The 22,775-nt window shown below is 32.0% G+C and overlaps 2 protein-coding genes across 3 annotated transcripts; both read left to right on the top strand.

Moving 5' to 3' along the window:
- Nucleotides 1–1,789: 1,789 nt before the first annotated feature.
- On the top strand, nucleotides 1,790–6,581 carry LOC127087322 (DEAD-box ATP-dependent RNA helicase 15). Of its 2 annotated transcripts, XM_051028204.1 has the most exons (12): nucleotides 1,790–2,017; nucleotides 2,127–2,242; nucleotides 2,385–2,485; nucleotides 3,506–3,678; nucleotides 3,767–3,998; nucleotides 4,097–4,215; nucleotides 4,794–4,850; nucleotides 4,944–5,128; nucleotides 5,673–5,817; nucleotides 5,914–5,997; nucleotides 6,074–6,137; nucleotides 6,298–6,581. In XM_051028204.1, exons 2-12 carry the CDS (start codon nucleotides 2,130–2,132, stop codon nucleotides 6,306–6,308), a joined length of 1,284 nt encoding a protein of 427 aa, XP_050884161.1. In that variant the 5' UTR covers nucleotides 1,790–2,017; nucleotides 2,127–2,129; the 3' UTR covers nucleotides 6,309–6,581. The 2 variants fall into 2 exon arrangements, with proteins under 2 accessions (XP_050884161.1, XP_050884160.1); XM_051028203.1 differs by lacking the exon at nucleotides 1,790–2,017 and having other exon boundaries at nucleotides 2,121–2,242; nucleotides 3,373–3,678.
- An 8,552-nt stretch (nucleotides 6,582–15,133) lies between these two features.
- LOC127085192 (uncharacterized) lies at nucleotides 15,134–16,184 on the top strand. Its single transcript, XM_051025747.1, has one exon. It carries the CDS (start codon nucleotides 15,161–15,163, stop codon nucleotides 16,007–16,009), a length of 849 nt encoding a protein of 282 aa, XP_050881704.1. The 5' UTR covers nucleotides 15,134–15,160; the 3' UTR covers nucleotides 16,010–16,184.
- Nucleotides 16,185–22,775: the final 6,591 nt, after the last annotated feature.

Below are 22,775 nucleotides of genomic sequence, written 5' to 3'. Positions count from 1 at the left end.
TGGTTCAAGGCAATATTTTTATTAACTTTTACTTTGACCTTCAAATAATACAAAAATGCATATGATGGAATATAATTAAAATGTATGGATTCATGTATGATCATAAGATAATATCATAATTGAGAATGAATGAAATGGATTTATCTTTGTCTTTAACTTGAAACCTTATTTTGTTGACTTTTTGCCTTACTTTTAAATGATACAAGTTATTTATTATTAATGAAGTGAATGAAATGATATTAAATTCGCAAATGAATGTCACCTAACGTAATGCAAAGATGCTAAGATATGATGACCTAACCATGATTAGAAGTTAGAAATACTTGGATAAAATTTAGGGTATGACATTTTGTCTAAAAGAAATTAGATGATTCACGACGTTGATCTCAAAGTCGTTGAATGGAAGACAGAAACCTAGAAAGGAGAATAAGCACTCGTGGAAGGGGATGGTGCACCCTTCGTATTAATTACATACCCTCTTGTCTCCATCTGATGGGAACACCCCATAATCGTCTGCTATATCCTTTTTTGAATTTCCAAAGTTTAGTCGACACAGTATCCATAGTAAGAAACACTGTGAAACTGAGACTAGTATGAATAACTCAGGGGTAAACAAGCAAGTTCAAATACCAAAACTCCTATAATATGACATATAAAACAAAGATCTCTCAGAAGAGAAGTGGAAGGATCAAGAACTCGCTACCCAAAAAACCCTAGAAAAAAGGCGAAAGTAAGAAGTATATGTTGGTTTTATCTTTAGGGAATTTGATTGATCACTTATACACGTCACACACTATTGAGCAAAGATCACATATGAGCTCGACCAAAAACTAGATCCGCGAAACTTACAAGAAATAATGATGATAGAAAGTATAAGAAGTTATGTTACAAGATGCTAATAACAGAGAAAAGGGTAAAATGTTGCTCAAAAAGCCTCTTATATGTGCTTATCCATTAAGGATCACATGATCCACTATGCATCACCAACGATTGAGATTTCACCGAAGATTGTTCAAAATACTTATGCACTCTAAAGAAGATGAAACATCATCACCAGATAGCATAAAGACACACGTCAGTCATTCCTAATAAAACATTTCCTATTAAAAAAAAGCATGAAAGACTCCTATTCCCAATGAAACTGACGTCCCATAAAAACTTTCGCATCCCAATACTAAGCAACTAGTTTATAACATGTATGACAAATTCTCGTCCAACAAAGTATAGACAAGAGCTCGTGGACAACTATTTTCCACAAAGCACAAGACGAAAGACCCAATGGTAAAGCGAAAGTGGTAATGTACACATAACAAGTAGACCTATATTTCCCCTAAAAGAGGTAATTTCGCTTACTATAACTCAATTGATCGTCTGCATCAATCTGACGACTAACCGCGATCTACGCTCTACTCCACACTTTATGTTGTTAACCACTCCCATTATTTAAGAGGAAATGCACGTAATTTCTTAGGTATTCAAATTCATTCTCACTTTCACGTAACTTTTCATGCTCTTACTAAATTAAACATTAGAGTTATAATCTTACATGTTAATATCCTCTCTACCGTATCAGAAACTCAAACTTATCATCGTAAGAAACACTATTTTAGTATCCATTGAATAATTTTGATTTCACAAAAGAATAAAGAACAAATAGGAGTCGATCCAATTCTATATAACTTTCAAATTAGTAAAATGAAATATTTATTTATTTTTTTGTTTTATAAATATCTTTATATTTTTTTAGAAAAAAATATAAATTTTACAATAGCTAAAAGATAAAAGAGGGTGTTATGGTGGCATAATATAAAGAGCTTCCATCCAATCCACTAACCCTATTAGTTTTGTCGCTCGGTTGTTCAGTCACCGGCACACGGAAGTTTCACTCTCAGTTTATTTTCCCCAAATTGTTTTTTTATCTAACAAATTTACGTTGCAGCCTCTCTCGGAACCCTAACCCTATCCCTGTCCCCGATCCCCCACTTCGCAATCTTCTTCTCAGTCTTTCCTTTCGCAGGTACTCTCATCTTCTGCTAAAACCCTAGAACACCCTACCTTAATCGATTATATTTTTGTATGATAATTCGTTCAAACGATTAATTCAATTAACTCGGTGAATTGTGCAGCTAATGGCAGAAACAAAGGACGAAGCTTACGAGGAAGAGCTTCTCGACTACGAAGAGGAAGAAGACAAAGCTCCCGACACCAACGGAGCTAAAGTCAACGGTGAAGCTACCAAGAAGTAAGTTTTCTCATGTTTCATGCGAGAGTGGTTTTAATTACTCAGTACCAATTCGAGTTTAGTATACTGTGTGTTGGTTTAAGACACAGATCCATGATGTTTTCTGCATGTGGTTTATATGTCTTTGTTTTTTGTATGACAGGGGCTATGTCGGAATCCACAGTTCAGGCTTTAGAGACTTTCTTCTCAAACCAGAGCTTCTTCGGGCTATTGTCGACTCAGGATTTGAACATCCATCTGAAGGTAAATTAAAATCCATCTTCGTTTATGATATTCAGTTTAACTATACTTTTACTTATGCAATAACTTTTGGATCCTTGAGCTTTTTTATTACTCAACTGTGATTGTCTCATATAGTTTGTTTCTACCTAATATCCTTGTTTGGATTGACGGAATAGGATGGAGCTGTATGGGATGGAATGTAGTGGCATTCTATTGTTTGGTTAATTTAAAATTGGATGGTGCGGAGAAAATAGAGTGATATGGATTCATTCCATTCTATCACTTACCACCATATTTCTTCCCCTCTGAAATAGAGTGATATGGATTCCATTCCATTCTATTGTTTGGGAAGTTGGTTAAAGTTATAACTTTTGATAAAATTTTAATTGCAGTTTTAGTTGGTGTGATCAGGGTTTGAAGATAAAAAGCTGTTCCTTTTATTTAAAATTTGAGTGAAATTTTTATTTTGTGAATTAAAAAAAAAGTAAGAGATGAAGGGAATTAATTTTAAAACTGGAAGATTATATTCATTAAAAGAATTGATGGATTGAATTAACACCCAACATATATTAGAGGGACTAAAAGCATGATTACGGGTGTTTACTCTTGTAGGCTGCAGATAACGTGATGGCTATTGTGTATTCAAAAACTTAAAATGGTTATTTTATTATTTATTATGTTGAATTAGTCTGGTATTATCTTGTAAATATTACCTTATCACTCATTTCCCCCTATCTCCTCCCCTATTTTATCCTGTGCGAAAGTTTGGTTTTAGTGTTTTATTACACATCTTGCATGTGTGAATGTTTTTTTCATTCATTCTTATGCAATATTTGTTTAATGTTATGCTCTATATTCATAGAAATGACAACAAGTTAACTGAAACCATTTTGTTTAATATTTTACAGGTAATACATCTATTACAATACTGTTCTGGAGAACTAACATGCTTTGGTAACGGTATCAAATTAAAAGCGTCAGAATGGTTTATTTTACTTACCGTTGGTTCCTTCGGGCCTTTTTTCTTTGCTTCATCATCAGTGCAACATGAGTGCATACCTCAAGCAATCCTAGGAATGGACGTAATTTGTCAAGCGAAATCTGGAATGGGAAAGACTGCTGTCTTTGTTCTCTCAACTTTGCAGCAGATTGATCCTGTTCCAGGTCAAGTATCTGCACTCGTTCTGTGTCATACAAGAGAACTAGCTTATCAGGTATTTATTGGGGCATCAGATTAAGAAAGTTATGGAATTCATTATACTAGATTATTTTGATTTAGGGCTTGCAACTTTTTCCTTTCAGATATGCCATGAGTTTGAGAGGTTTAGTACCTACTTAACCGATCTGAAGGTTGCTGTCTTTTATGGTGGGGTTAATATCAAAGTTCACAAGGATCTGTTGAAAAATGAGTGCCCTCAAATTGTTGTCGGAACGCCTGGAAGAATACTAGCATTGGCTAGGGATAAAGATCTGTCTTTGAAGAATGTTAGACATTTTGTTTTAGATGAATGTGATAAGATGCTCGAATCACTAGGTATGTGCTGAATAGTCATTCTGTTCAATTGAATACTGCACTGGTCTTCTTTTATTTTTCATATCTTTTTCTTATTGTTCTTATTATGCTTTTTGCAGACATGAGGAAAGATGTTCAAAACATTTTCAAATTGACTCCCCATGATAAGCAAGTTATGATGTTTTCAGCAACACTCAGCAAGGAAATCCGCCCAGTCTGCAAAAAGTTTATGCAAGATGTAATGTCTCATGGCCAATACTACTTGAATTAGAAGTCACTTTATCATACTGCCCACATTCTCTGAGAGGTTTTTAGTTGTTTCGAATGCTATGGTTTCACAGATCTTTACTTCTGATAAGGTTTCTGTTTCAGTACTGCTTTTCATTTGTCCAATCTTTACAAAGCACACAGCCGGTGAGGTTGAATGGGGTTGCCACTGGATTGGAGTAAAGATGTGGATGGGGTTTTTAGTAATGCTCCTGACTGTGGGGTTATGCACTTTTGTCTGCTCTCTTTTTGTTCATGTTGGAAGTTTGTTTTGTCTCTAATATATGCTAGTGTCGGGTATAGATGGCTTTTTGCTAGGTTGAGTGTTCTTTTTTCTTTGGGGGGGGGGGTATTTTGGCTATGTTGCTGCCATTTTTCTTTAGGTGTAAGTGCCAATGTCCGTGGCAAATAGCAGTTTTCTGCAAGGAGACAAAACAGGCAGACAAGAACTGTGATTCAAGGGATCTACATCCATCATTCATTTCGTTGTGGATTTCCTTAGCTTGAGCATGGACTAACATAATTTACTGTCAAATTTGTTCCTTTCAGCCTATGGAAATTTATGTTGATGATGAAGCCAAGTTAACCCTTCATGGACTTGTTCAGGTAGGCTTTTTGCAAGTTACTTGCTTATATCTTTTAAAGTTGTCCTCTTAAAATGTCTGGTTTGTATGACTTTTACCTTGTTTGTCATGGCAGCACTACATCAAATTGAAAGAGGAGGAGAAAAACCGCAAATTGAATGATCTTCTTGATGCTCTAGACTTCAACCAAGTTGTTATCTTTGTGAAAAGTGTTAGTAGAGCTGCTGAGCTGGACAGACTACTCATAGAATGCAATTTTCCATCTATATGCATTCACTCTGGCATGTCCCAGGAAGAAAGGTTTGTTTTATGAGATAACATGGGATGCTTAGGAAGTGTTTTCATTGATGTTTGGTGATTCAAATGGCCAAATTTTGTTTGTTTTGTTATTATGTTCTCTTTTCAAAAGTTTTTTGGGATTTAATATACCTCTTGTCTATAGGCATTTTTAGTACTCATCAAGGGTATCCGGGATATTATATTTCAAAACAAAATAGCACACTTGTATGAAATTTTTAAATACAAGAGATTTGTTTGATGCTATTACTGAGGAATGAGGGTTTCAATGCTCTAGTGCTATAGCAAAGACCACTTCTGATTTGAAAGAACAAGTTCATATTTGTAAATTTTTCAACTTTTAAAATTATGAACGGCAAATGAAGTTCAGGGGAGAAGTGTTTCTCTTGGTACCTAACCTACCTTAATTGTTTATGGTCAACTTCGTTGCAGTCGGCTTAGTATATTAATTTGCTGTTTTGTCATTGTCTTCTTTTTACCCTGTTTCACTGTTACGAAGTTTCGCATGAACAATGACATTTGTGTACAATCTTCAATGATTTTGTAGGTTAAAGCGTTATAGAGGTTTCAAGGAGGGGCATACAAGGATTCTTGTTGCTACAGATTTGGTTGGTAGAGGGATTGACATTGAACGTGTCAATATTGTTATAAACTATGACATGCCTGATTCTGCAGACACTTACTTGCACAGGGTATAAATAAACATGATCTGTCATGATTTTGATATTCCATTTATTTTTATCATTAAATTTTGGTTCATCTGACTCTTTTGGAGGAACACTGTACAGGTTGGCCGTGCTGGAAGATTTGGTACCAAAGGCCTTGCAATCACATTTGTTTCATGTTCTACTGATGTTGATGTTCTCAACAATGTAAGTGGCAAACTTGTTGTCATTATTATTTTGTTGTCCATTAGCATTTCTAATTATGTTTTGGTGTGGTTTGCAGGTTCAGTCAAGGTTTGAAATAGATATAAAGCAGCTTCCTGAGCAGATTGATACTTCTACCTACAGTATGTGCTTTTTCATTCATTGATTTTAATTCTTGTAATTGTTTGTAGAATTTATCTTATGTTTTTCTCCGGATAGTCCATTTTTTTTCCATTGAATTCCTCTCAAATTCCATTTATCTAATGTTGAGTCTCTTCTTACTTGGTTTTCGACTATTTGCAGTGCCATCGTAGAGGGCAACATTTGAGCTGTTTGGATGGTATGGGTGCCTCATCTCCTGAATTTGTCGCAGAGTATTCTGGAAAGTGCAACCGATGATTTGATCATGCTGATTCCAGGTCCTTTTATGCAGACTAGGCCACTTTACTAATGTTAGATACTCTGTAGACGTTGCTTCAATGTGTTGTACTTTCCGTTTTAATGTTATGTTTGCTTTATTATGTGGTTGAGTTGGATATACTTATAACTCAAGGGGCTAAGTTGAATATCTTGCTGGTTTTGTGACAGTTCATGTCTTTCATTTTTGTACGGATATCACATTTCTAAAAGGGCATTGCTAAGTAAAAAAGAACTCCTATTTAAAAAATAAAATTGTTAATTCTGTCTTTGGTAGATATCACAGGTAGGTTATTGTGTATAATATCTTACTGCTCTCAAATATTGTTGAGTTTCTTATGCGGTGTCTTTGATAGAATGAGTGCTTGTTTGGTTCTGCTCCCATTTGCAAAATCTATTTTGGATATTACAATCAATTCTACTTTACCCTTTTGTTGTTGCCCACCATTTTCTATTTCTCTAGTGGCAAAATTTTTGGGCATTACTTTTCCCACCCCATGGGGTGGAGGTAGACATGCTGAAAATTTTGAATTTGCCCTTCTATATTTTAGAGAAGCAACTCTGATACACATACTTCAGCACTCCATAGAAAAAAGAAAAAAACTTCGTTGAGTCAATAATTGAAAACACCTCTCATGAATCTGAGGATTACAACATCTGTCGCCGCATGATAAACTGACCAACAATGCAAGCAACTACATATCAAGAGGAAAAAATGGGAGTTTATTTTCTCCCTCAAAACTAAGTGAAGAAACCACGATTTTTTTTTGTTAAAACGTAAGAAAAAACTAAGTAAAGAAACCACACAAAATTGTCAAAACGTAAGAAAATTCATTTCAGAATTTATTGCATTTCAGAGTACTTCACATTATCTTTTATAAGATTAGTTTACATATTTTTTCATTTCAGAATTTATTGCATTTCAGAGTACTTTACATTATCTTTTATAAGATTAGTTTACATATTTTCTAATTTATATCTTTACTTAAATGATGATAGTAGTACTAGTAATATTCTATGTGTACATTAAGTTATTGGAGAAGCACCAGGAAGAAATAGAAGATAATTGCAGGATTATAAACCTATGTTATATACGATTAGGAAAAATACATGTGGGAATAGATGTCCCAACACCCGACCCTTGTTTATAGGATAAATTTGTTGCTGTTTTGGTGTATTTTTCTGTAGCATTGTGCAATTAGGGGTGGCAAAAGGGGCATGGTCCGTTGGACATGTCCATTTTGCTTGCACTTTAGTATGGGGCGGAGCAAGAGTTTAGGCTTTCACGCTCTAATGTGTCCGTTCCATCCCGTTTTCTTTATGGGTTTTTGTGGACACAAGCATTTACATAAATTTTTGCACTTTTAGACCTAAAAAGTGCAGTGGCCGCGGACTTTTTCCGCCCCACCCTCACTTTTTTGCGGGACGAACCTAAATTTTAGGCCCACATCCTCAATTATGACCGCCCGACCCCATTTTTTGCGGATTTTTGTGGGACGAGTCTTTTGCCACCCATATGTGTAATAAGATTTATTGCTATTTTGACAAATTGGATTAAAAATTAAATCAATTTAAATGAAGATTTATATTTGAATTTAAATTAAAAACAACTCATATCTTGAGAATTTCTTATGGTACCCTAGATGTTTCTAATGCACCATGTGAATTTTCACAAATACCTTATGATTTCGGAGATGCATCTCTGGACGCACCCCAACACACGCTCAACAAAGGCTATTATGAGTTATGTCTTTTTTGTTGGTTTATTTTATTCCGTTCATCTGAAATGATTATGTAGTTACATCTCCGGAGAGACACATCATTATTAGAATCAACAAAAAAGTATTTTTCCAAAATGAATTTGACATTCATAACATAAAATAAGTATTACAATGATGATTTCAACATAAACTATAATATTACATTTCAATATTCCGGTGAACGCTTACACATCTTCAGAATATTTTTGACCGATCTTTGTAACGTCACTTCCAACTCGAGAGGAATTTTTGTTTCGAAACGAAAATACGTATTCCACATAGCCCTAACATCCGACGGTGTCTTGAGTTTAAATTTGCTGAACTCAATATTCCCTCCGTTGTCAATCGACGGTGAATGGTACTCGAGCTTCACAAAGGCGCATCTCATATCCGAACCATTATCAGACCTTCCGATAACCACACAAAATCCAAGTTTAGAGGCCTCCATACGAATCCATTGAACCATTTGATCACAAGATTCAAACTCTTGTTTATTTTTAAAGTCGTTGCCAACATCTACCGCCTTCACAACACCACCTTGAACATTCGAAGAAACAACCACACCTTAGACATTCAGAGAAACAACTTGTTTTGAGAAAACATCAGGGTGTACCATATCTAATGAAAACAATTCAAACTATAACAGAATATGAGCGCTACTACTGATGCATAACGACTTCAAAAATGAACACAGACAAATTCCAGAAATGCATCTCCGGATAAGTTCATATACGTTCCGGAGATACATTTTCGAACACGTCATACATTTTTTTAATAAAAATGAAAGATTAATATGAGCAATGCAGAGGGAAAAGAAGAATTTTTATCTGAAATTATATCTGTTTTTGCTCCCTATGATGTCATGAATCAAAATGATGGAGATTTGGAGTGAAAAAATGGATTGAAAATGAAGGATTTTTAGGGTGAAGGGTTTGGTTGAAAACCAACTATGTCAACAATGATGTGCGATCATGCAACTGGTTCTTTTATCAGATATTTTCGGCGGCACATCTCCGGAAGTATTTGACATGCAAAGATGGTGTAAATTTCAAAATGCCGCCCATAATTCTGGAGATACATCTCCGGAATATCTAATAAAATGTTAAATAATTAAGGTCTTTCTTAAAATGTTTCAGAGATGCATCTCCGAAATAAAAATTACCCAACATATAAGGCTCCTCTCAGAATGACGTTACTTGAGTTTGCAAGAGGTGCGTCCGGAGATGCATCTCCGGAAACAAGAGGCATTTGTGGAAATTCACGTGGTGCAGTAGAAAGATCTAGGGTGCTTTAAGAAATTCTCCATATCTTTTGGTTGGAGACTTTTGTGGAGAAAATCAAATCCAACAATATCTGCTATTATTTCGGAAGAAATCAAATCAAATATCCAAAGGATAAAAGCCCAACATTTCTATTTAAGGAGCCCTAAAGTTTAAGGGGGTGCGCTAGGATCGATCATCATTGTGCTAGGGTTTGTTTGAGTCTTTTCTTTGTGTTTCTTGTACACCAGACTATTGTTTCATTCATATCATAAAACATAGTAATTGGTTTGTTTAGTTGAGTTGTAAATTCAACATTGATCGTTCTGATTATTGTTGTTGATCATTAGGGTTAGGTGATTGAGAGAAAGTGAGAGTGAATTTACCTTCTTGAATAGAGTGTCCCCCCCAGAAGTATGTGTTGTTTGCACAAAACTAAGTTAACAATTCTTGGTGTCTTTATTTATTTTACCTTAATTTATTATTGCCGTCATAATGTGTTTATTCAAATATAACAAGTTGGACAAGTTGTCCCATACATTTGGTCTAACATCTATCCTATGAGGAATAAAATTTCAATTGACATCAGTACAGATCCCCTGATCTGTTTGGGTGAGCTCCATGGAAGATATTTTTTGTTCACATGGATAACACAAAGGATTGAGGGTATGTCAATAACCACCTGTTTTGGATAACACGAATCATAATTATTGAAAAGTCAAGATGACTGCCTTTATTAAGCCCATAGACAACAAAACTTGGAAGGCTGTGATTAAAGTTTGGAAAAACCCCGTGAATATTTCTCAAGATGGTATATCAAGTTTAAATTAAAGTCATAAGCTGAATGGTCTGATGCAGAATATAATGAATCTCTTGGAAACTCCAAGGATTTGAATTCTATTTTCAATGGTGTTGACAAGAACATATTTATATTGATCAACAAATGTACTGAAACCAAAAATGCTTGGAAGATTCTCAAAACTGCTCATGAAGGCACATCTAAAGTGCGTATATCAAGGTTGCAACTCCTCACAACTAAGTTTGAATATATGAGAATGATGGAAGAGGAGTCCATATCTGATTTTAACATCATACTTCGAGACATTGCCAACACTTCATTTTCCTTAGGAGAAAAATGGCTGAAGAGAAACTTGCAGAAAAATCCTAAGAAGTTTGACATGAATGTTACAACTATTGAAGAAGCACAAAACTTAAGTTGTATGAAAGTTGATGAAGTCATTGGTTCTTTACAAACCTTTGAAATTGCTATAAGTGATAAATCTGAAAAGAAGAACAAAATCATAACCTTTGTATCCAACAATGAAGAGGATGAAGATCAAGCTGAAAGTCTATCTAATGCTATAAACACTTATTGGAATAAAACTCAATAAATCCTTGAGAAGATTGGAAATATCCAAGACACGGGATCATACATCCATTCCCTGAGCAAGAGCAAATATGAAAACAAGTATAACCAAAGCAAAAGAGTTTAATGTCATGAGTGTGAAGTGTTTGGACACATCAAATCTGAATGTCATACCTTTCTAAAGAAACAGAAAAGGGGATTGTCAATTACTTGGCCTGATTATGATGATAATAGTGAAAGGGAAACAATTGACAAAGTAATGGCTTTCATTGAAAAGTATGAGTCTGAAGGAGACTGTAGTGATGAAGATATGACTGACAGAATTGCTTGGACCATACACCTCCCTTTAATTCCACATTACCCGAATCACAACTCCTACTGAAACATCAACTGAGCTATCTGGTTCTCCTTACTTTCTAAATCTTGGATTGAGCCTACCCTCAAAGCACAAGTTCCACCAACACTTCAGAGTCCTCGTGGTTGCTCAATAATGATCCTACCCACCACACACATAGAATTAGGTTGATCATGCCCAATACTACATACAATGATACTAAGAATCATGTTGGCTAAACACACATATGAGGCAAGAATATATTTACTTATGATGTTTCAAGGCTAGGTCGAGAATTGACTTGCTCTGATACCAACTGTAACAACCCGTATAATATATATCTAGAATGAGATCATACAAGTAGGGGTGCAATTGGTTCGGTTTGGACCGATTTTTGTCAAAAAATTGTCCGAACCGATGATATCTCCATCAATTTGGTTTGATTTGGTTTTTAGTATTTTTTTAAAAATGAAACCAAACCAAACTAATTGGCTTGGTCCAGTTTGATTTGATTTGGTTGATGATTTACAATACTTTTTTTCTAAATATATATTCATCAGTGTAGTATTTGCTAACATGTTTTTTGATATATTTTATGCTATTACTTTTTCAAATAATATATTTTATGCTCTAATTTTTAAACAACTTACAAGTTGTTATTAATCCATATGAATCATTGACATGCTTTTTATTGCATCATGAAATAAGTTCACTATCAAATACAAAATTTGACACTTGGCATGAGAAGATTAAGAAGAGATTTAAAAGCTTAATAAATAAAACAAAATAATGAACACAAAAGGTATCAATACACATAAATTGTTTCACACTTCAAACACACCTCAAAACTATTTTATAACAAGACTAGAAAAAAATTCGTCGAAGAAGAAACATGAAAGGTAAAAAAATTGAAAACTAGCGAATAAAACTTGAATACGAATAAGGAAACCAAAATCTATAAGAATGACAGTGGTGAGAGAAACAGTGGTGGTGGACAGTCAGAGCATCAGTTTGGTGAGACTAAGTTTTTATGGCTTATGGTTTCTATTTTTTATGTTTGGAGTTTGGTTTTGGCTACATGTTTTATTCAAAAAAAGGAAGTGTAAACAAAGATGGATAAGTGTTGGACCGATACAAAAGTATGACTTAATAATGAGCTAAATAAAATATTAAATAGGTATTTATAGTCATCAGTTTGGTTCATCGGTTTGGCGGTTCCTAAAAACTAAAACCGAGCACCAAACCACTTATGTTTTTATTAGGTTGATTCGATTTTGAACCGAACCAAAAACAATTGGTTTTTTTTTCCGGTTTGGTTTGGTTTGGATTGTCGATTTAATTGGTTTTTTCCGATCCACACACACCGAAGTACTCTTTGCGTCCAAGCACCACCATCTAATTCCTTTTCATAACCTAAGTTATCTTTATAGTTCATTCACCTAGTTATAACCCTAGGTTTTCTCACTCATCTTCATAAGGTTTTAATCATGTTATTTCACATTCAACACAACAACAATGTTTAACATACATCATAATATGATTCATACCATTCATAAGACACATAATGTACTATAACATGATACAAGAATAATAGTCTTTTACGTTATCTTTTTAACGCATCCGTCCGCGTCCAAAACATAGTTACAACACTCAAATAATCTAACAATCTAACTTAATCAAGAATTTAAGTTAAAACTTGTTCCTTGCATAAATATTCAACAACAAGAACTTAGTCTAGTGGTAAGACCTCTACCATACCAATGAGGTCTTGGGTTTAACCCCCATTGGTGACATTGACATGTTTTCATTTTTCAAGGAAAACATGACATTCCATCTACCATTTTCACATAACATGATTCTTCAACAAGTAAACATTCCATGATTCCTCATGAAAAACTTACTCTAGAAGAAACTAACTAGAACTCACCATGTTGAATAAGAAGATGATGAATCCATAAGCTTTTCCCTTTCTTCTTCCTTACCAATCACTTTTAATAAGGATTGATCTTTTCAGAGTTCAGTGATTACTCTATTGGTCCCAACTGACAACTTTCAAAGCACTTAAGGGTATATAGAGTGAGTATGAGAGGATTACTATCCTCATTGTCTTTTAGGATTTTAGAGTATTTTAATTGTTTAATAGGATAACGATTAAATAACTAAACCGTTGAGGGCACGAGCCTCTCATTTGATTTAACTGAATGGTTCAACTCATCACGGTCCATTCAGACACAAAACAAAATCAAACAATTCATCAATAATGAGTATTTAATAACAATTGACCATAATATAATTAATTAATAATTAATTATTTCAATCCATATTTGATTAATTAAATCATTAATCTAACAATGTCGACCTCCTCCCGCACCTAGAATCATAAAAGTTAATTGATGATTTTTTAGTCATAATTGAACTAAGTGCAATACAAATGAAGCTTCAAGAGAAAATCCTAGAATATCAACTTGTGGCAGCATATTGGGAGCTTTCTCAGTTAAGATTGAATTTTGCGTCTTATTTCAATTTGAAATTTTGTATCTTATTTCAATTTGAATGGTATGAAATCATGCTTGCTATTAAATATGCTAACAGGAGATATTAAATATGCTAACAGGAGATATTGAGGAAATCTTTGACTTGAAACTAACTCAATGGTGACCATTCTTGCACTTTCAAATGTGAGTATTGTCCATTAACATCGTTTAATTAAATGTGAGAGTACTTTACACACTATAAGTTTCTTTAAAGACATCTCACCTTTCAGAGAAAAAAATACATGTACAAATATATTAAGCAATGCAGATAAATTATTCAAAATTATTCAAAATGTAAAATACTTTTCTAGAACTAATTACTTAAAAATTTATATAATGTTTTATTTAATAATGTATTATATGATTCTTATTATTTTTAAATTAATTTTTTTGAATGTGAATAAATAAAATAATATATAATTTTTTTAAATTAAAACCTTATTTAATTAAAAATTTCTCTTGAATTGAATATAATTATCAATATTTATATTAATATGTTGAAAATTCCATTTGTTTTATAAGTTTTTTAAACAAAATTTTTACTCAATTATAATTTTTGTGTGGATAAATCATAATTTTCTTTGTGAGGAATTATCATCATTTTTATTATTATCATGCTTCTAAAATGTTAATAATTTATATTTAAGACATTTTTATTAATATAATAATAAAATGTAGATAAGAAAGGACATTAAAGATAGTCCATTATTTAGAAAATATAAAATATTTATTAAAAATAGTTATCTTTTTGACCAAAAAAATTATTGAATACTAATATTGATAATTTATAAACTTATACTTTTTATTATTGTTTTTGTTATACCTTTTAAGCAGTACTTTATCCGTACTGGTAACATTTTCCCATGATTAATAGTCACATTTTTTTCGTTACTCGTTGAAGCTAAATATAAATAAATAAATAAATAAATAAATAAATATATAATATATATTATATATATATATATATATATATATATATAATATATATTATATATATATATATATATATATATATATATATATATATATATATATATATATATATATATATATATATATATATATTATATATATATATATATATATATATATATATATATATATATATATATAAATGTAAGTACTTCAATCCCCGTAAAATATTGACACGTACTTAAAAGTTGATGTTCATAATATGAACTGTAAAGTTGATATATGATTAGATAATAATACTTTATTTAAACTCTATCGATTAAAATGATAAATATAATATTAATTTAAAAGTATTATTAAAAAATAGTAAATAACACTACATTATAAAGTCATAAATTTATATTTAATTTGTAATATTTTAAAATATATATAATAATAAAATTCTAATATCTCATAATTTGGTGATATTCTATGTGCTAAAAAAATTACCAAGTATACACACAAAAAGTTGCACTTTTATACCAATTAACTATTCTTATTTCCCTCACAACCATCTTTGGTGCATTGTTTCATCTCTCAAAGTTATGGCTACCTTTTCTTTTCAACAACTCCATCAATTTCATACAATAGACCGCAAAATTTTCTCAGTTCTAGTTATGAGTTTGGCTCGTGACCCATCACAATCTCTTCTAGTCATGGCTTTGTGGCTATGGCTAGAAAATCTAGGTTATCCAAGTCTTATCTTAAAACTGGTTTCATGTCATAGAGGTCTCATCAATGATGTGGCTCAAGAAGCTGTATCTTGTTTGGACTGCTTGGAGTTAGAAAATTTTCCCATTCCAAATGATGGTGGTTTGTTTATAACCAGAATTTTAATGGGAAGAAAAATTTCTCTCCATTTATTCAAGTACAAAAGGTTCACTATCATAACTGGTATTAAAAATGTGCTAAACAAAATATGTTCAAGAATTTTTAATGATATTTTACTACATGTTTTGGGAAGCTCTAGTGTTTGTAGATTACTACTACATTATCCTTATAGACTCGTGATTGTTCCTGGTTTCCCTCATAAAGTATTCGGTGAATTTACTATATCACCAACAAAATTTGAGAAGTTTGATTTGAATGATGGAGTGATATTGAAGAGTAATTTAAATGTGTCTGATCAGGATAAAACGATATTCTTAACATTTTCTAAGGGATTCTCCGTTAGTGAAAAAGAGGTAAGATATTTGTTTACAAGTACTTTTGAAGTTGATTGTATTAAGACTATTGTTATGGGGAATAGAAACTCTGATGGTCAAGTTTTGTATGCAACTATGGTTTTGAATCACGTAGAAACACTTGACCGGATTTTGAACGGGAGGCACGTTGCGAAGTTTCGTGTCAACGGAAGGCATATTTGGGCCCGTAAGTATGATCGTCGAGACTAAATTTTACTATCTTCGTTCCTTTATATAAGATACAAGTTACTTTTTAGATTTATTGAATAATCAATGTATTTAGTCTATAAACTGACCAAATACATTGCAATATACAAACTTAAATTATCTTTTAGATACTTGAGAATGACACATTTGACTTGTTTTCTAGCTTTTTTTGGTTGAAATAAATTCATGTACATTTGATAGTGAGATGTTACACAAATGGTATATACAATGTTTTGTAATAAAATAGCCAATTCTCTCTCTATGCTTATTTGAATATTTGTGGCAGCTTGTTTTATTGGATTGAGTTGAACCATACACTTCATAAGTTTAATTATTTGATGCTTAAAATATTACATATATTTGACCAATGATATTTGATTATTTTGGTAAGAAACTTTTCGCACTTAGATCTTTTGACGTGTTATCTCTGTGCGTGTGATGCCTACGCTAAATTAAACTTTGCATTTGTCTTTATATGTAAGTACAATTCATATGGTAGTTGCATAAATATTTAATATTTTGAAGTTTTTTTTAATCTATCAAGTGAATAAAAAATATTTATAAGAAGAATATATATATATATATATTATATATATATATATTATATTATATATATATATATATAATATATATTATATTATATATATATATATATATAGATATATATATATATATATATTATATATATATATATATATATATAATATATATATATATATAATATATATATATATTATATATATAATATATATATATATATATTATATATATATAATATATATATATATATATATATTATATATATATATATATATATATATATTATATATATATATATATATATAATATATATATATATATATATATATATAATATATATATATATATATATATATATATATATATATATATATAAGAGTATTATTTATTTTTTGGGAACTATTTGTATATTAGGTATGTGCAAAGTCAAATTTTACGTTATCAAATGTATTATTAAAATGAGAATTTTGTTTATTGCGTTCACAAAAAATATTATATTACTTGTTTAAATATATATTATAAATAGACTTATTAACATTTAGTTACTATATAAGTTTATGATACACTCCCTATCCCATAGTCTTTTAAAATTTTGTGTCTCCATTTTTTCCTTTTCCCTTTTTTTAAAGTATAAATAATAAAATTTAAATATTTTTTTAATTTAATAAAAAAGAACTCAGAAAAATATTGAATTTTTTAAATTATAAAATTTAGTCTAAAAAAATATAATTATTTTATAATTATTAAAGAAAATTCATAGTTATTAAAAAATAACTTAGAGTTATTAAAAAACAATTCAGTTATAAAATTAATAAATTATTTTCAAATTATTCAGACCACTAACGCGTCATTATCAACACAATTCTTATTTTATTTTTTATCAACACTTGTCTTATTTTGAGAGATAATTTTTATTTTCAAATGTTAATTTTTTTTCTTTTTCCATCTTACACGTCCTTTTTTATGGTTATTTAATATAATTGAATTTATATGATCATTATTTATTTTATAATTAAGTAACTAATTTGAAATTGACATGTGTATATAAATACATTTTATACTCTATTGAATTGGATAATACTCGATCAGAAGCATTACAGAATTCAGAGCTTGATTATTTTGCAAACCACGTATCTCAGAGTCAGAGTGTACTATGTTCAGAATCTGATGACATCACATGTCATTCACTCATAATCATAACTTGTATCTAGTATCTGCACACTAAAAAATAATTAGGGTACAAATTTATTATCTAAGAGTCTATGAATTGTTATCATCAACACATAAGATTAGATGCATAACCAAATCTTGTTCTTACAATCTCCCCCTTTTTGATGATGACAAAACCATAAATTTTGATGGATAATTTTTACTTAGTTTAATCATATAAAAACATCAGAGTGAGGTTTGAAAGCTCCCCTGAATTTTATACTATTAAAATTATATTTCAACTTACAACTTCAGAGTTAGGTTTGACAGCTCACCCTGAGTTTAAAACTCAAAATAATTCTAGCACAACAAAAATATTTCAATTAGCATGGAAGAAATAACTTCCCTGAACAAGGAAGTCTGGTTAAAATATCTTCTAATCTTTCTTAATTTCAAGTATAAGAAATTCTGGTTATCAGAAGACTATCTTGTCAAAGTCATGATTGAACTTGTATCAGAACTTGATTAGAAATTCTCAATTTCTTGTATCAAAGTCTGGTTGGAAACTTGCTTGAGTCAGAACTTAGTTTAACAACCATATATGCATGGTTAACACTTTTCTGATTATAAAGTTATGGAACTTATAAAAGGTTTTAACTTCTAAATAACCTGATTAACTTCATTGAAAAAGTTAACAATAACAGTGAACTTATTCAAAGTTCCCATATTAGTGATCAGAGTCATAAAATATAGAAGTACCAAAATCAAATATTTGGAATTCAAAAGGAAATAAGTATATCAAAATCGTTGTCCACTCTTATCCCCCTTTGTTATCAATGAAAAAGATAAATACAAAGTATAAACACAAAAGAAACTTCATTCAAAGTAATTGAAGATAAAGATACAGAAGGAAAAAGATAAAGACTTCAACATAAAAACAAGAAAGCAACATGTTTTTAAAAGCAGGTTTCTAAGAAGGGGATGGCAATCTGGACATAATGGCTTGAAACATCCCTTCAATCTTGGTGTTAGTTTGAGTCTGTTCTTTAAACATGTCATCTTTCTTATCCGTACGAGACCTAACAACTACATTCTCTTACTTCAACTCTTGTAGAGTCCTCAGCACCAAAGGAATGTGTTCAACTTCTTCCACTGGCTTTGTCCCAGAGATGGTTGCAATTGCATTTTCTGGAGGAGGAGTATGAGGAGATTTTGTTTCGGCTTCAACTTTATCTTCAACCACAACTTTAGCTTCAGGAGTAGGAGGGGGCTTTGGAGTAAACATCTCCACAAATGACTTTATGACTCCATATAACTTCTCATGAAACCCTTTATCAACAACTTTGTATTTGAGTTCCTTTAGCTCCTAAGGATTAACACATTTTATGCATTCTTGCATCACAGAGTGATGATGCTAATTTGCTTCTTCCTCAAACTTCCTGACTAAATCATTTATTTCCTCAGGGTCCATGATAGGTTCAGGTTTAGGTTCTTTTTCAATATCATAGGAGATATGGATGGTTTGGTAAGATGAGTTAGGGGTAAAAGGTTCATTGTTTTTTAGGTGTTCCATGAATGTATCAATGATTGGTTCATCTATTTGGTTAGGTTGAGGGGGTGGTGTTGGCGGTGTTAATGTGTCTTTTGGAAAATCACGAGCTTCAGGGATAGTGAGCGTGAATGAAGAGGTTGTGGAATTGATTATTTTAGAAGATGAGTTTTCTGGTTGATATGGTTGAGGGTCAGTTAGGACTGTTTCAGTAGTTGGTGGTTGTGTTGGTCGTCAGATGGTTGTTCAGTTGTTATAGTGAGGGTTGTTCAAATGTGGTGTTCTCATTTGGATTTAAAATTTGTGACGAAAGTGTTGGTGGTATTTGTGGTGGATTGGTCACAGTGTTTTCTGATGTTATTGGTACAAAAAGTAGTGATTATGGAGTTTTTGTCATAGGAGAATTGCCATGAGGTCTGGTCTGAGGAGTAGTTGTAACAACCCAATTTTTAGTATTTATTTATTATAATATTATTACTTATGTGGAGTGTTAATTAATTAATTGGTTGTTCGGTAGTATAATAATCAATTATATTAATTAATTTGGTGTGTTAATTAATTATTTAGTTGATATGAGATATCATGAATAATTGAATTAATTAACTTGGTGGACATATGGTGTTAGTTTAATTTATTTGAATTAAATAGAGATATTTAAATATTAGGTCTTATTGGGCCTATTAATTAAATTAGAAGTATAATGACTTAAGCCCAAATAGAATACTAATATAAATAGTAAGAGGTGAGGAGAGTGAGAATTAGGATTCATTTGATCATTGAAGGCAATAGAGAAAGAGGAGAGGAAAAGTAAAGAGAAGAGCTAGGGTTTCCAGAAAATTGAAGAGGTAAGGGGAGAATCCTTATTATTATGGGTTAGTATGATTGGGTCAATGGGTAGATGTATGTTTAGGTTAAAATCCCTAATTTGCATGATTTTGGAATTGTTAGGTCTTGATGAATATTCTCGATTTGTGGTGATTTGATTGAGTTAAAACTGTAAATTAATGTTATATACTTAGAGTATTGTATGAGTTATAATTTTATGAACGTGTAGCTTTTTACGGAATCGAAATCGGAGGTCCGGAAGTCCTCCAACGATGAAAAACGCAGAAAATTCTGCATGCTGTTTTAGAGTAATCGGTTATCCACCGAGCGTTAACCGGTTACTTGCTTAAAAATCTGCATTCTGTTAAACTGAGTAACGGGTTACTCACCGAGCGTTAATCGGTTACTTGCTTAAAAATCTGCATTCTGTTAAACTGAGTAACGGGTTACCCACCGAGCGTTAACCGGTTACTTGCTTAAAAATCTGCATTCTATTAAACTGAGTAACGGGTTACCCACCGAGCATTAACCGGTTACTTGCTTAAAAATCTGCATTCTGTTAAACTGAGTAACGGGTTACCCACCGAGCGTTAACCGATTACTTGCTTAAAAAGTGAAAAATTGAGATTTTAAATGCTGTATTCGTTTTGGAATGAAACCTAAGTGTGCGTATTTGATAATTAGCATATATTTGTGAATGATATATTGTTATGAATGTGTATATGTACCATTGGTGTATTTGTGAGTGATATATTGTTATGAATGTGTATATGTGCCATTGGTGGATTGTGAATGATATATTGTTATGAATGTGTATATGTACCATTGGTGGATTGTGAATGATATATTGTTATGAATGTGTATATGTACCATTGGTGGATTGTGAATGATATATTGTTATGAATGTGTATATGTACCATTGGTGGATTGTGAATGATATATTGTTATGAATGTGTATATGTACCATTGGTGGATTTGTGAATGGTGTATTTGTTATGAATGTGTATATGTACCATTGGTGGATAATTCATGGAGTTGAATTATGGTGATATGTGGAATGTTAAGATGGTAGAGATGATCTTAATTGCATATGTATTGGTATTTGTACATTCATTCATGGCATGGTCGACTTCATTGTGGAAGCGGTGAAACTGTGGGTTCACATGGTAATAGACGTTGATCCTTAATTGGAAATAGGCGTAGCAGACGTTGATCCTTAATTGGAAATAGACGTGGTGGCTTGGATTCTAGATATTGAATCGGAAAGCGGTGGAACTTTGGGTCCATATAGACGTTGATCCTTAATTGGAAATAGGCGTAGCAGACGTTGATCCTTAATTGGAAATAGGCGTGGTAAATAGACGTTGATCCTTAATTGGAAATAGGCGTAGCAGACGTTGATCCTTAATTGGAAATAGACGTGGTGGCTTGGATTCTAGATATTGAATCGGAAATCGGTGAAACGTTGAGTTCACATTATGGTACCACATGCATAGAGTCACATGTCATGCATTGAGTCACATTAGAGTTATATGATAATTGAGTGTATGCATTATTGTGATTGTGATGTGTGTATGAGATATGGTAATTGAATTTGATGATGTTTGGATACATAACTTGACAACATATGTGATTATATGATAATGGTAGTTATGTGTATATTTGAGAATATAATATTGGATTCTAATATTGTACTCCTTGAGTTTGATGGATGTTTGAAACATGTGAAATAGATGTTGATGAATGTTATTTACATGATTATATGAAGTGTGATGAATTCCTTTAATTGTTGATTTAATCATTGTGCTTAATGATACTTCTTCATAATGATTTGAATTCTCACCCTTTCTGTTTGAATGTTACCTTTACATGGGTATCGTGCAGCTACTCAGGAGTAGTATTGCTGAAGTAAGTGAACGGTAGCACTCGAGGTTAGCTGGAGAGCTTCGGTGCTTTGTTTTAGAGACTAAGTAGTGAGTCAATGCTCTGGTCATGTAACACGGGGTAGATTGGTAGTATTGAACTCATATCTGATTTGGATATGTTTTATGTTATTAATTGTGAACATGTTTAATTGAAGAGATTATTGAGAGATGATCATGGTATGGGACATGGATCATTTGATGAAATGCATGGATATTTGTTATTTTCCGCTGCGAACGCATATTCTTGAATATTCATGATGATGGAAATGTGTTATTTTTAATGACCAGGTGTATTGTATATTGATGATGAATGATGTTGGTTTTTGAAAGCTTCTAGTTTTCGAAAACGTCGATGTGACGCCCTTTTATTTATATGCGTGCTTATTTACTCTGATTATATGTTATGTATTTTGGGGTAGAAAAAGGGGTGTTATAGTAGTCACTTCAGCAGGCCTAGCATTCCTATAACCATCTGCTTCTGCTTCTGGTCCCATTATGTTTCTCAAGATGTCAGAAGTTCTGGCAATCTTGGTTGGGGGCCTGGTTGTTCCAGAAGGTCCATCACCAGTTGATTTTGACTTCCTCTTTCTCTTGAGAGAGTAAATATCAGGAGCATGATCTGGGAGTTCATCAAATGAGTAAGTAATTGGAGTTAAACCTGTTGCCAAGCAATCAACAATGTAAGATTCCAAAAGTTATGAAGGATATTCCTTGGTGAAAATAGGATAGTCAGTAATTGGAATTCTTCTAGAAGCAACAATCTTCGTGTCCAGTGTTTCTG

This window comes from Lathyrus oleraceus, chromosome 5 (assembly GCF_024323335.1).
Source record: "Lathyrus oleraceus cultivar Zhongwan6 chromosome 5, CAAS_Psat_ZW6_1.0, whole genome shotgun sequence".
Lineage (NCBI taxonomy): Eukaryota > Viridiplantae > Streptophyta > Magnoliopsida > Fabales > Fabaceae > Lathyrus > Lathyrus oleraceus.
The sequence above is the reverse complement of the archived record's forward strand: the minus strand, read 5'-3'. Positions and strand labels throughout refer to the sequence as shown.

Bases quoted from the DNA above. Each gene is read 5' to 3' on its own strand.
- LOC127087322 (XM_051028203.1), top strand. From the start codon at position 2,390: ATGTCGGAATCCACAGTTCAGGCTTTAGAGACTTTCTTCTCAAACCAG. The intron at 3,679-3,766 runs GTATTTATTGGG...TTTTCCTTTCAG, and splicing joins CAAGAGAACTAGCTTATCAG to ATATGCCATGAGTTTGAGAG. The intron at 5,818-5,913 runs GTATAAATAAAC...AACACTGTACAG, and splicing joins CAGACACTTACTTGCACAGG to GTTGGCCGTGCTGGAAGATT.
- LOC127085192 (XM_051025747.1), top strand. From the start codon at position 15,161: ATGGCTACCTTTTCTTTTCAACAACTCCATCAATTTCATACAATAGAC.